This window comes from Protopterus annectens, chromosome 14.part0, assembly GCF_019279795.1.
Source record: "Protopterus annectens isolate FY-2018-M chromosome 14.part0, PAN1.0, whole genome shotgun sequence".
Taxonomy (NCBI): domain Eukaryota; kingdom Metazoa; phylum Chordata; order Ceratodontiformes; family Protopteridae; genus Protopterus; species Protopterus annectens.
In genome coordinates, this window is record NC_056748.1 from 357,661,503 (window position 1) to 357,675,835 (window position 14,333).

The window sequence follows — 14,333 nt, forward strand, 5'->3', positions numbered from 1 at the left end:
GTGGAGAAAGTCTGCTGGCATTCTAAACATTATCTGTCTTAGGAAAGAGTTGAATTCTCTACTGTTAACTATTATATTTAAAAAATTACACTTAAATCAAATTGCGTGAGACAGTGTACAGAAAGTTGGTAATTAATGTTTTTGCAGAGGTTGGGGGCTCAGTCAGGAGTGAGAGCTTGGTCTGCCATGCTTTGTACCTATCTACTTACATATGGATCAAAGTGCTCCCTGGAAGCCCTTAAGTTGAAATGGGGGGGAGGTTGAAGTGTTGAAGTGTTTCTTTAGGATGTTTAATGTAACAGAGATTTCTTGTCATAATGTCCTTATTATGATAACCTTGAATCAACCAAAGTTAGCATACACACACACACACACACACACACACACACACACACACACACACACACACACACACACACACACACATACACACACACACACACACATATATATATATAAAATATAGCAATAGTATCGATAAAACTTTTCATGCTGCTGTTCAAAAGCAAACAATTATTTTGAATTCATATGCCTGCTTTTACATGGCTTTCCAAAATGATCCTACTGCAGATCTTAAAAAATTGATTAAAAGCAAAATAATGCTTCTTCTCATGCTTATAGCCACTCCTAACAAATTATACTTGATTTTCAAATGCACCATATTTTATGTGCACCTCATGACTCTTTTTCTTGTATCCAATACTGTTAGCCACTCTTACTTCATTTCTTATTTTTACCTCTTTAGTTGACTCATGTTACCTTATGAACATCCATTTGTTCAGGTAATTCTTTTAACTGTATACTTGTACTTTCATTCAACCTGCAAACATCTACACTTCTATAATAGGTTAGGCCTGTTTTCCTTAATACTCTACCTGTTATTTGTTAATTTCTTATCCTACAAACTGTTGTCTCTTCTTATTGAATGATTCAGCTCACCAAATTCATTATTTTTGGCTTGATTCTTCAGCTTATTAACATAAGTATCTAGTTCCTGTAGGATTTTGTGCAGAAATGGCAAAAAATGACAAATTCTTTCTAGGCACAAAACAATGCCCTAACAACTCTCTAACTGCTGCTCTTTCAGTTTTCTTGTCAGCACGAAAAGTAAAATTGCTAAATAGGTTAATGTTTTCTCCTCAGGAGCATACAAAATTCAGGAATCTTGACTCATTTTCTCGGATTGAGGAACACGCTGAATTTATTGATCCAAAGTTTCACATTTTCTGCTACAGCGGCTTTTAGTAACAGAGTCATTGATGACTGCAGCTGGAACATTTTTGTGCTACAGACTGTGCTCATGTACTTCAAAACATAACAGTCTGTGCACAGCACAGATAATATGGATGAGCTTACAGCTTCCATGAGGTGTTTATTCAAACTGCCTTCTAGAAGCAGCGTGCATAACATGAGATGCAGCAGGCTGTAGCTAGGCAGTACACTATCTAACCTGTATAACCCAGTGTTACAAATACATTAGTAGTTTAAGTTCTGAAGTCTACCTCATTGTTAGCAAAGTCAGTAATTTCCATGGCATCTTCAGGGGTCCATAAAAGTACAATGTTTACCATAAAAGTAATGGATCAGTAATTATGTCCTAACCACGAACAGTGCATGTCTGAAACCATATGACATCATGATCAGTAGGCACCAATTGCCACATATTTCTTCTTATTACCTCCTAGATATTTAGGTGTATATTATATACTGCTTTAAAGCCCAAAATTAGTGGTAAGCGGACTGCCCTGAACGCATAATGCCTCATTAGCATTGAATGAGGTGGAATCCCATTACTCTTTACAGATATAGGATTGTCTGGAGTAGTGACCCTAAGAGGCACATGACTGCCATTGTATGTTCTTTGTTGACAGCTCTTTATTTGGTTCCAAAGCCTCTTCTAATGTTGTTAGGTCCACCTAAATTCTAAACTGCAGTAACATATTTGGCAGTATATAACAGAGGGCGCAGCAATTCTGTCGCAACCATGAGTCTACATAATGATGCCCCAAATTTTTCAATTCTGTCTTACAAAAGCATATAATTTTAAGAGAAACTTTGTTTAGTGGACTAGTGAAGTATATGATAAATAGCATTCAGTGAAAATACTGAACAGAAATTTAGAAACTACAACTGCCTTGAGAAAGAGTACAAAGCAAGATGTCTTTAAGTTTTGTATTATTTAGTCTCTGTATGAAAACAGTCATTATTTATTAAATCACCATATATTCAACTTGGAGATGTGACTTTTCTAGACCTCATCTTAAAACAGTAAACTTACTACAGTGCCCAGTAGAACAACAAAAGTATTACCATGTAAATGCATAAATTAAATGTTGAAAGAATGAGAACTTTGCAGCAAATAATGCATTTGTATGAAAAACTATTTAACACATACTATTGCATGTTCTTTGCATCCAGTTTTTATGTCTGCATTATTTTTAATTAAAAAAGTGAATCTATTTTTTTCCCTAGAACAAACAGGTACAGAAGTGGTAATTATACCATACTTCAGATAATAATATGTAGACTTAGAATTCTTTCTTCAGGTTTATGACCTTATGTGATACAGAATACAAAATACCATATTTTATATAACAAAAATCAGAATTATTTCTTCAGTTTTCTAACATTGTATGATATAGGCTGCAAAAATGCATCTACCGATGCTCTACATGACTGCACCATCTGTCTGTAATATATATACATTTTGCTCTCAAAATAATTGATAAAAGCATCAAATGATGTGAATAACAAGCTACATCTATGCCTGCTTAATGCTGGCAAGCTTAGATTACAGGGCAATGGAAAAGAATAAAAGTTACACAAACAACAAGAAGCACAGAGACTATGCAGTACTGTAGATATACTGAGTTCAAGTACACTGTAGCACTGTAGATATAGTGACAAAGTACACTGCAGTACTGTAGATGCAGTGACTTAAAATACACTGCAGTACTGCAGATACAGTGACAAAGTCAACTGCAGTACTGTAGATATAGTGACTTGAAGTATGCTGCAGTACTGTAGATACAGTGACTTAAAATACACTGCAGTACTGTAGACACAGTGACTTAAAGTACACTGCAGTACTGTAGGTATAGTTATTTAAAGTATGCTGTAGTACTGTGTATACAGTGACTTAAAGTACACTGCAGTACTGTAGGTATAGTTATTTAAAGTACACTGCAGTACTGTAGATACAGTGAAAAAGTACACTGCAGTACTGCAGGTGCAGGGACTTAAAGTACACTGCAGTACTGTAGATATAGTGACAAAGTATGCTGCAGTACTGCAGAAACAGTGAGTTAAAATACACTGCAGTACTGTAGATACAGTGACAAAGTACACTGCAGTACTGTAGGTACAGTTATTTAAAGTACACTGTAGTACTGTAGATACAGTGACTTAAAGTACACTGTAGTACTGTAGATACAGTGACAAAGTACGCTGCAGTACTGTAGATATAGTGACAAAGTACGCTGCAGTACTATGGATACAGTGAATTAAAGTAATCCACAGTACTATAGGTACAGTTATTTAAAGTACACTGCAGTGCTGTAGATACAGTGAAAAAGTACACTGCAGTACTGTAGATATAGTGACTTAAAGTACGCTGCAATACTATAGATACAGTGACTTAAAGTACACTACCGTACTGTAGATAGAGTGAATTAAAGTTCACTGTCGTACTGTAGATAGAGTGAATTAAAGTACACTGCAGTACTGTAGATACAGTGACTTAAAGTACAGTGTAGTACTATAGATACAGTGACTTAAAGTACAATGATAATTCTTACAGAATATATTTACAGAGCTATACCTTTAGAGAAACTTATGGTGTCATTGAAAATAAACTGTATTTTAGGCTAGAGGAGAAGGCAAAACTTCAGCAGGACAAAGTCCCCCTTAAAAATGTAGAGTTTACAGGATGAACACCATAGCAGGAAAGTTGACAACTGCTTTCATATGGTATAACTAAACAATGTACACTTGCATGAATGTTTTGTCAAGTATGTGACTTGAATGGGAAACTGGCATGTGACTTTGCCTAAACACAACCCGGTATTGGTAAGGACTGACAAACCAGTAACTCATTTCACTTGTAAAATACTTCAGGATACAGCTAAATAAAAAGGGAAATGGGTGAAATTCTAGAAGATACTCCGTTGATGATATATGGTCTTTGGGTGGAGAAAGCAGAGGGAAGACAAAAGGCTGCTAAGACAGTAAAGGGTATGCAAAGTAGTATATGGATAATTAAAAGAAAATTAAAAATAATTGCAAAAGCACACATTTTGTCAAAAATAATTTATTAATGAAATATAATAACCACGTCTTATGTAATAAGTCAATCCTTACCTGTATACAATGCCTTCTCTGTGAAGGTCTTCCAGACCACAGAGGATCTCTGCTGCATAGAACGTTGCCCGATCTTCCTCAAACCCTGGGTTTCCCATGTTGTAGATATGAAACTTTAAGTCACCACCATTCATAATAGTGAGGACTAAACACAGTGCATCCTTTGTCTCATAGGCGTATGCTAAATTAACCTAAAGACACATTTATAAAGAATCAGTCAATACCACCTGCTGCTAGATATGAACAGAGCCAAAAATGTATTTACAAGTTATACTTCTCATAACAAAAGCAATAATTTATTGGAGCACAGGCATTTATTATAGATGGAGCTAATCAGATCAAAGACATTAAGCATATATAGGTATAAAATGTAGGGAAACCAATATAATTTTGGTCTCATCACTTACTGCAAACATCCATCAACTTTCTTGTTATAAAGTTTAATGCAATCATCAGAGATACAAGAAATGAGTCCATGTTGGAATGTTTGAAATGCACTAATGTTAAAGCAAGTCATTTTTGTCTAGCCTTCATCTTGATTACAGAATAACTCAAAGGTTTTAATAATCAAAGCACATTCTCACCAGGTAGCTTGACATTAATACCAGCAATTAAGTCAAATCCCTTATATACCAACGAGACCAAAACAATACTTGCAGGCACAGGAGAAAACTATCATATCTACTTGCAAGGGGTTTAAAAGAGTTAAAATGACAATACCACTGCACTCCAGCATCACTGCACAGTGAATGAATAAGCCAGCATTTGACATCCATTGGGTGAAGGGTTAGAATTTGTTAACTTGCCTAAGGACTGGGGTTAGACAACTGAAATTCATACTTTTCAGAGGTAAAATACCATATAAGTTGTACAAATAACTCCTTAATTTTTCATAAATTTTAGCAGAAATTAAAACACTTGCTTTAATGGCTACTGTTTACCTTGTCTTATATTTAATAGCTTTACTGTGCTGAGCTGCAAAAAACAAGACATTTTCAGTGTGCTTTATTTTGACTTTAGACCATTGGGTCATCAAGTTTCACCCAGCCATCCATGACCTTAAGTTTTTCCCTACTATACTCCAAACCAAATGACACCACACTTTGTAGAACATTACACCGTCATAGGCCAGATTTAATGTAATTTTGTCAGCGATCAAACTGTGTAAGAGTCAGAGAATAAAGAGTAGTGGCTGGTTAGACATAACCAAGTGTTCTTTGCTTTGTGAAGGCATGCAATCCATAAATCAGCTTTATGTATTCCTCTGTATGCTCAGGTCTGTCGTTGGCATACCTCCTACACATAAGACTGAGCCCATTAGCATGCATGCACTGAGAGCTAGCATTTAGTCTCCACTTGGAACCAGTCATGTATTAAGATAACCTACATTCTTTCTTCAGAGCAAAGAAAAGGCACTAATTTTCTTGATTCTACTTTTCCACTCCAATCCTCTTCCTTTGGGCTTTCTACATCATCTTGGAAAATTGCATTCCAAGATGGTACCTTGCCAATGCATTAATAGGTGAGGCAACAGAAAATTACAATACAGTGGCTAATTTTGTATTGCAATGATACAAACTGTGTTGCCATTAATCTCAAATATGCAGACTTCATGTTTTTAAGTTGGTCTGAAACTATTACTGTTACTGCCTCAGAAGTTATATTTGCATTCTCTCTGCATTTAATAACAAATGGTTGTTAAAATTGCTGTGAATTAATATAATTTATAGCATCCTTTGTAAAGTCCAATTTAATATGAGTGAGCAACACACAACCAGACAAAAGACTACATTCTCCCACAAAGAGAATTATTCTGTCACTTCACCTGAAATGGTTACAAAGCCAGTTGTAGCAAAGAAGGCAAATTGTTCAATGCCACAATTCCCAAAAGTGGTGGCAATATTTCTGAATTACTAGCATAATATCTTCAATTACAATGGTGTGATATGAAAAGTGTCCCTTTCTAAAACTTGTCTAAATTTGCTGAAATTAAAGCATTTCCTGCAGTAATTATGCTACATACCTCAGACCTATCTTCTGCTTCATAAATAAATAAAGACTGAATTTTTAAACACAGATATAAAAAAGAAGAAAAAAATGTAGTTATCACTTTGTTACCATGCAGCATCATTTGCTATTGCAAGTATAAACTATACACAAAGAACTATATAAATTAAAACATTCAGACATAAATTTCAAGCATGTCATTTACTGTACCAGTAAGATGTTCAGAATAAATCTGTATGCTATACATTCTGGGTAAAATACTAAAAAGAGAACATGAAAAGCCACCCATTTATCTTTTCATCCATTTTCCAATAATCTAATTTTTGTTTTATAAGGTAATGGTGATGATGGAGCTTATTACATCAGCTAACACATGCAAGGAATTGAAACCTATTCTGGAAAGGGTACCAGTCTATCACAGAATGCACACTCACACACTACACATACATCACAGAATGCACACTCACACACTACACATACATCACAGAATGCACACTCACACACTACACATACATCACAGAATGCACACTCACACACTACACATACATCACAGAATGCACACTCACACACTACACATACATCACAGAATTCACACTCACACACTACACACATCACAGAATGCACACTCACACACTACACACATCACAGAATGCACACTCACACACTACACATACATCACAGAATGCACACTCACACACTACACATACAGTTATGGAAAATTGAGAGACCATCAGTTCAACTATGCTATGTCTTTTAGGAGAAGGGAGGAAATCAGAGTATTTATACAAACCCAGATGGGTACAAGGAGGACATACATGCTCCACACAGAAGGCACCCCACCTGATGAGGTAACTGGAGACCTTCTGAAAACCAAATAGAGAAACATTTTTCATTTGATTTAGTTTAACAGGGGACTGCACCCATTGCAACCTCTAAACTAATAAACCCCAAATGAAATAAAATCAAATGAATTGTGCCTTTTCTGGATTACTTGCTCTTTTCCCGCATTAAAAGTACCACTCCCCTCCTAAAAAAACAAGAAGCCAAACACTTAGGCTTTGCCTGCACTCTTCAACTATGCCAAAATAAGAACTCAAGCACTGGTGAAAGAAGCAAATTATGTCAAGTCAGACTTTCGATAATGTGATACTATGATGAATTCATACGTTCAAATATTTTGTCTCTGTCTTATATGCAAAAATAAACCAAATGAGCACCTCCTTACTTGCATATGAAATATGTACTCTCCTGTTTGTTTATGGGCCACTCACATTCTGGCTTAGTTTTGAGAATCAATACCACATATAAAACTAAGGATCATAACAAATAAGTTGCCATAGATAAAAATATCAGACAGAATTATAATGTTACATTTCTTCACTCATTAGGAAGGCTCACAAGTATGTCTGAGATCAGCATTTGTGCTTCAGATTATAAATAATGGCTTTCTATAATCTTACTTCAGCAACACAAGTTGAGAAATTGACCCAGATGGCACTGCTTTGAAGCCATATTCAACCATGATGTCAAGGGTCTCTGGCTGACAAAGTTTGCTGGGCATTGAAAAGTTGGAGCTGCCTGTCACCTTCACTAGATGATATTCATATCCTCCAAAAGGTCCAACCAACTCAAAGTCCTGGTGTCATGACAATGGTATTAATCTGAATTACAAAAATGCAGCAATAACCAGATTCTCTATTAATCAATCAATCAATCAATCAATCTATCTATCTATCTATCTATCTATCTATCTATCTATCTATCTATTGTCAGTTTATCCATTCTTTTCCAGAATAATCTAGCTGGGCAGCTGCCTTTTTAGCAGCATCCTTAGGGAGAAGCTCCATAACTGTACCATAGTACAAGACACAGTAGTTATACAATTAATGAATGCAAATGCATTTTTCAAAATGAAGTAGTTGACATTATAGTAATAAATAAAGCATTACTTTGGAATAGTGAGAATGAATAAAGTTTAAACAGGGTAAAGGAAGACTTGAGTGATAGGAGAGAGAGAGAGGTGTTAAACGGTAAATTGTGGAAAGCAGTGTAAGCAGTAGGACAGAGTGACAGAGGTGTTTTGTTACCGTAAACTAGAAAAATTAACACGAACACAGAAGGCCTTTTTAGCTGCAGGATATTATTTTATGTAGTGGCAGTTCTATTTGGAAAGTAGATATTTTTTTTTAGATTATACTGAAGCAATGTAGAGTTAGATTCTGCTGTAAGTTCCACTGGGAGTGAGTACCAGAGTCTAACAATATTACGTGCATCTAGTGAGTCACTACAATGATTATTGGATTTAATGATAATTGATTTAGGCGCTGAGATTTAACTGATTTTCCAGGAATATATTATATTTGTAATGGCTGGTCTTTTATTTGCATGTATAATATGCATGTTTTAAGTTGGATATAGTTCAGAGCATGATGTAGTCCCAGCCACTTAATTTTTAGGGGAGCTGTATAATTTTTGTTCTGTTAAGGAGACTTGTAGCAAAGTTTGCTATTTGATTATATTACAGCGTTGTTTGTTTGTAGTTCAGTTGTGGGCAGGCTGGTAAATGCAAAAGATCCATACAACATGCTTGGAAGCAGAGAGGAATGGTTTAATTTTACTTAGCATCCCAAGATTTTGATTGGTTAATGTGCTGATCAAGCCCAAGGTGTTTGTCTATGATAACTCCAAAAGGTTTGGGTTTGTTCACCTGTCCTGAAGTTGTGTTGTTTGTACATGTTATAGTGATAGTAAATGGTTATCTATAGCATCCAATATTAGTTTACATTTAGTAAGCTGGTCCTCAAAATTGTTTAATGTAGTTTGGGTTTGATTTTGTAGCTGATGAAGGCAGTTTGCATGGCAGATCAGGGATGAGTTACTGGTATAATGAATTATGGTTCTATTAATGGTTACACTGTGCAAATTGTTTATGAATATACCGAACAGTAGGGAAGGGGGCCTAGAATGGAGCTTTGAGGGATTAGTGGGGATGAAAGTTGAGTTGGAGGCCTACCAGATAACAGCTTTAGATTTATCAGAGAGGTAACTTATGAACCAAGTAAAGGTGAAAGTGTCTGTATGTAGTTAGGATAGTCTTTGTAAAAGTCAATTATGAAAAACAGTGTCAAAGGTTTTTGACAGGTCCAAGTATACAGAAGATATCAGAGAAAGGTTTGGGTTAGGTGTGCATTTGCGGTACTAAGAAATGCTAGGAAGATGGCATCAGTGCTATGGCCTGGATAATACCATGTTGTGTTTGGATATAAAAGGGAGTAAATATTGTAGGAGTTGTTTCTGTATACATTCCTCGAGTACTTTTGACACAGGTATATAGTGCAATTGGTCTGAAGTCTGAAATGCTAAAATCTTTTTCTCCTTTGTAAATAGGGATAATATAAGATTGCTTATGTAGTTTAGGAACATATTGCTCGTGGATAGACCTATTAATGTTTCAGTAGGATATGCAACTGAGTGGTTGTTTTGTTAAAGAGACAGTCCCAGATATTTTTTGTTTTGATTCTAGTCTTTGTTTACATTTTCAGTCTGGTTTTCTGACCATGTCCCAGCTTTGGCTTTGGGGGATGGGGGAGGGGTGCTTACAGGACGTTTCAAGTGTCTTAGTTAAATCCCATCTCAAATTGCAGTTGTACTCACAAAAGCTCTCACAGACTCATTCATTAGTTTCACCTGTGCTTTTTATCCTCAAAGAAAAGTAGCTGTTGAGGAATTTTAAGACCTCACTTGCTGCTACAACCTGTAATAAGTTTTACATACTAATTCTGACATTGCTTTACTACAGAGTAAGGGGGAATATGGCAATCAACTGCTAAGATTTAGTACGAATTCACTGAACTGTACTCTTTTGACTGCACTGCTTGTAGTTACGCTATGCAGAATAAATAAAGGAAATAAAGAGCTGCAGAATTAATATAAGCTTTTTGACAAGTTCATAAAAAGTAAACACTGAAAGTCTTGCTTAACTACTCCCACCACAAACATGCACAAAAATGTAATAACCTTGTTGTTTCCCAGTGACTGGGGACAGAAAGCTGTGAAAGGAACTCAATATTGTTAACTGGGATCACCAGAGAGAATGAAAACAGGGCTGCATGGTGTGGGTGGTAACAACTGAGGGGTATCAGGACAAGTGTATTTTGGTCAGAATTTCATACTCTGGGATTGTCCCTTTAAGATATTCAGTTGGAATTAGGTTTGCTGCCAGGTTTACGTTTTATTACAAGTTTTTTTTTTTTTAATTTGTTTACAGGAAATGAGCTACAGGGTTAGATCAACATGAGTGGAAGTCATATTTGAAGTAGATATAGCTGTACTTTGCAGATCTGATGGGTGGGTATCAACAGGATTACCTAAGGTGGTAATATTTTGTTGTTGGAGTAGAGAAGTCTATCTAACCTCTTGAACAAAAAAATTTCATTTATTTTGCAAACTATGTTGGAATTGGTCTCCAGACAGATGGGGTTCAGTTGTCACTTTTACCAGGAGACAGCAGTTTGTGAATGTTATTTCAAAATGTTTTGGCACTAATGTTTGAGGTTTACAATTAATGGGGTCTATGTTCGGCTACTGAATACTAGAAAACCCAAGTCACAAAACAGTGAAATTGAATCATCAAACAATGGCGACATCGAAAAATAAAACATTGAATGGCCATAGTCGGCCAACATCGCACACATAACCAACCAAGGTGGGGAGCTGTACCCCACCAATGTGGGGGGGGGGTTGCACCCCAACCCTCCCTAACTATATATGCTACCTCTGAGATTGCACTACAGTGAGGAATAGGGTAAATTGAAAAGGTTTCCCTTCACTTACCTTATGTATCATGTTAATTCCTGGTTGTTGGCCAACTATGGCCATTCAGTGTATTTTTTTGACATTGCCATTGTTTGATAATTGTCCATTTCATTGTTTTACATTTGTTATTTCATGGTTTGAGGTTTTTAAGATTTGGTAGCTGAACATGGGTCCCAGTTTATGATAATGGTCTCTCTTTACTTTTTGAACTTTTTTTTTTACTTTACTTCTTAGGGCTCTGTAGGTCTGATATGCAAATGGTCTGCAACTCTCAAAAATTTTCCAGGCTTTATCTCCCTACTTCATAAGTTTAGTTTCAGAAGAGAACAAATGTGCTGGTAATTTTTTTTCATTTTTATTTTTGTTAAAAGTACAATACAGTTTTGAATCTTGAGAAAAGTGCCATTAAAGAAGGCAACTGCAAACTCAACGGGAAGTAGCTTTAGAGGGTTTCAGTCACACTATAGTAACAGAGAACTGACATAAGACTCTTACTTTTTCTCAGTTTTAGTTAAGATTAAGGCAACAGGTTTTGATAGTTTTATATATAGGTTCATAGGTGTTTATAAGGCTAATGACTACAGGGTTTTTTTAAGCCTAGCCATGCATCTCAAATCACTGACAAGTTCTGATATCCTTGATAAGTGTAAGCAGGGGCTTTAGAGATGAAACATTTGCAAGTAGGGGGCTAGGAGATGAACCATTTACATGTTGCCTGTGTTCATTAGAGACATAGGTACCAAATCAGGGATGAATTTCCTGTTCCCCATCCAATTGTCCAAATTGCACTTGAATTGAGTTAGGGAGAAACTCTGTTTCACATGGATGGGGATTCTGTTCCATAGACGGGTAGTCTATGGGATACATACCTGTCTCTCCAGCAGGTCATATTTATATTACAGACAAGGTTTAAGTCTTTAGAATGGGTAATTCTGGCACTGTTTGTTTTGTGGATATGCAGGAGGTCCGTCAGAGTGGGGTCTGACAATGCCCTGTATGCCAGGCATAGATTTCCCCTCAAAAGCCTGTAGGAGACAGAATACAGGGATAGGGTCTTGAGGCAGTCTGCATAGGACATATTACTTATACTCTGTATTCTTTTAGGAACCTCTGTGGATGTTCCACTTGTTGGATATGCCTGGTTAGGTACATACCAAAGGGTGCATTGTACTCAATGATAAGTCTGATAAATGCCGAATACAACAGAACAATGACTTCATTGGACTTAGATGCCATACCTTTGTTTATACGTTGCACAACATAGAGTGATTTCCTCACCATTGTAGACACATGATGATCAAAGGCTAGATTACTATCTATGTGTGTCCCTAAGTCCCTGAATACTTGGTCAACTCTAAGGGATGTGTTGTCAATATGATACTTACCAGGGATGGATGACTTCCCAAAGGATACTATTATGCATTTCTTGGCATTTAGTTTTAGTCCAGGGCTCTGACACCAGTTATTTGTCTATGTCAGACCCTCCTGGAGAACATTTGTATCAGTGTGAGATTCAGTGACAGCTCCTAATTTGCAATCATCTGCAGATTTAGTCAGCCAGAGACCACTGGAATTGGCCTTAACCTCTAAGAAGTAAATGCCAAAAAGGAGCAGTCCAAGGACTGATCCCTAAGGGACTCCACTTGTGACTGGCCTCTTTGTAGAGGTGGACTCCTCAATTCTAACTTCCTGGATCCTGTCTGTGAGCCAGTTGGCTATCCACTGGGCTAGCGATAGGGTTAGCATATGATGAAATAAAAGCACTACTGATTATGGGAGGTACTGAGTTCTAAATCTGGCTGTGAGAGGTAACTACTTGTGATTGTAATGGAAACTGTAAGCTGAATACACTAATGAGCTACAAAAGGAATAAATGTAATGTGTAGTAGTGAATGGCCTGGAGCCTACCTCATAAATAATACCCCTCAGAACAGATACTGTCATAAAAGCTTGAAGTAAATAAATGGACAATGAACTTTCTTTACCACATATCAGCTATCATCAGCAAATCTTTCTAACTAATGCAATTAATAACTGAAGGCATGTCCTCCTGGTCAAATGATATAATTGTTCCTCTCTAATTCTCTTTTATGAAACAGTAACAGAAAAGAATAGAATAGAATAAAATAGATTAGAATAGAACAAAACAGAATGCCCTGCATACATCTAGGCATTTTGCCAAACTAGGAGAAAAGCACAATGCTTCCTTAACAAGAAAAACTGAGGCATAAGCTCCCTATGCTATACAAAATATTTAAATCCTCCTATCAGGCTACTCCATCTCATACCGGGTTTACTATGGCATCCTCTGCTTAGCTTACAAGGCAGCAAGTGACTATCCTGCTTGTCTTAAAACAAGCAATGTCAAAAATACCCATTCTAGGGATGTAACGCTACATTGTAAGATTAACAGACTTTGTTGGTGAGATAGATAGATCTACCAAAGAATCATGTACTAGTGGAATGAGCTCATTTCTGTGTTAAACAAAGTTAACTTCCTGACTCTCTTTAAATCCAACATGGATGATTGGATGGGGATATGTAAATTCTCCCATGGCCTTGCTCCTGAAACCCTTATGAATAGAAGTAGTAAGTAGTGGGAATTGCAGTGGCTAGGCTCCTAATGGTCTACTAAAATGACATCCTAATATACACCTATGAACCTAGGAGTCTAGGCAGATGACCTGGAATGGTGAAAAAGGGCATCCATCCATCTTGGAAAGAGGAAAATGGTTCAGTTTGATGCAAGAAAGACCATCACAGTAAAGAGAGACTTCATCCTGAGACTAAGCCCAAGACACGTGTTAGGCTCTGTTCAGCTGTAATGATGCAAGTAATGAGCACAAGTGATATAGAAGAAAAAAAAAAACCACTGTAAGGCCCTTGCATAATGAGTGCACATCAGCTGCTGGGGGAATGACAAAGGGATTAAAAAAAACAGAGAATCCTGATGGCTGCTTGGATGACAGTGTTCCAATATCATCACTTATCCTAAGAGGGAATGAATAAGCTGAGTGACAGCAGAAGGGCAGATAGATAGCAGGCATTCTGGAAAAAAGAATAAAACAATAAGAAAATATTTTTCTTATTTTTGGAAGGTGATTTCATATAGTAAAAGTGAAATATCTTTTCAAGTTTCAGAATAATCATTT

The 14,333-nt window shown here is 36.5% G+C and overlaps 1 protein-coding gene across 1 annotated transcript in view; it reads right to left on the reverse strand.

Annotated features, from left to right (window-relative positions):
- GRK5 (G protein-coupled receptor kinase 5) overlaps positions 1-14,333 on the reverse strand; it is a 1,993,659-nt gene that overhangs the window by 279,153 nt on the left and 1,700,173 nt on the right. Inside the window, exon 9 of the mRNA XM_044056079.1 lies at positions 4,360-4,550. Within this exon, the coding sequence (XP_043912014.1) occupies positions 4,360-4,550 (191 nt within the window). The remainder of the gene's footprint in view (positions 1-4,359; positions 4,551-14,333) is intronic.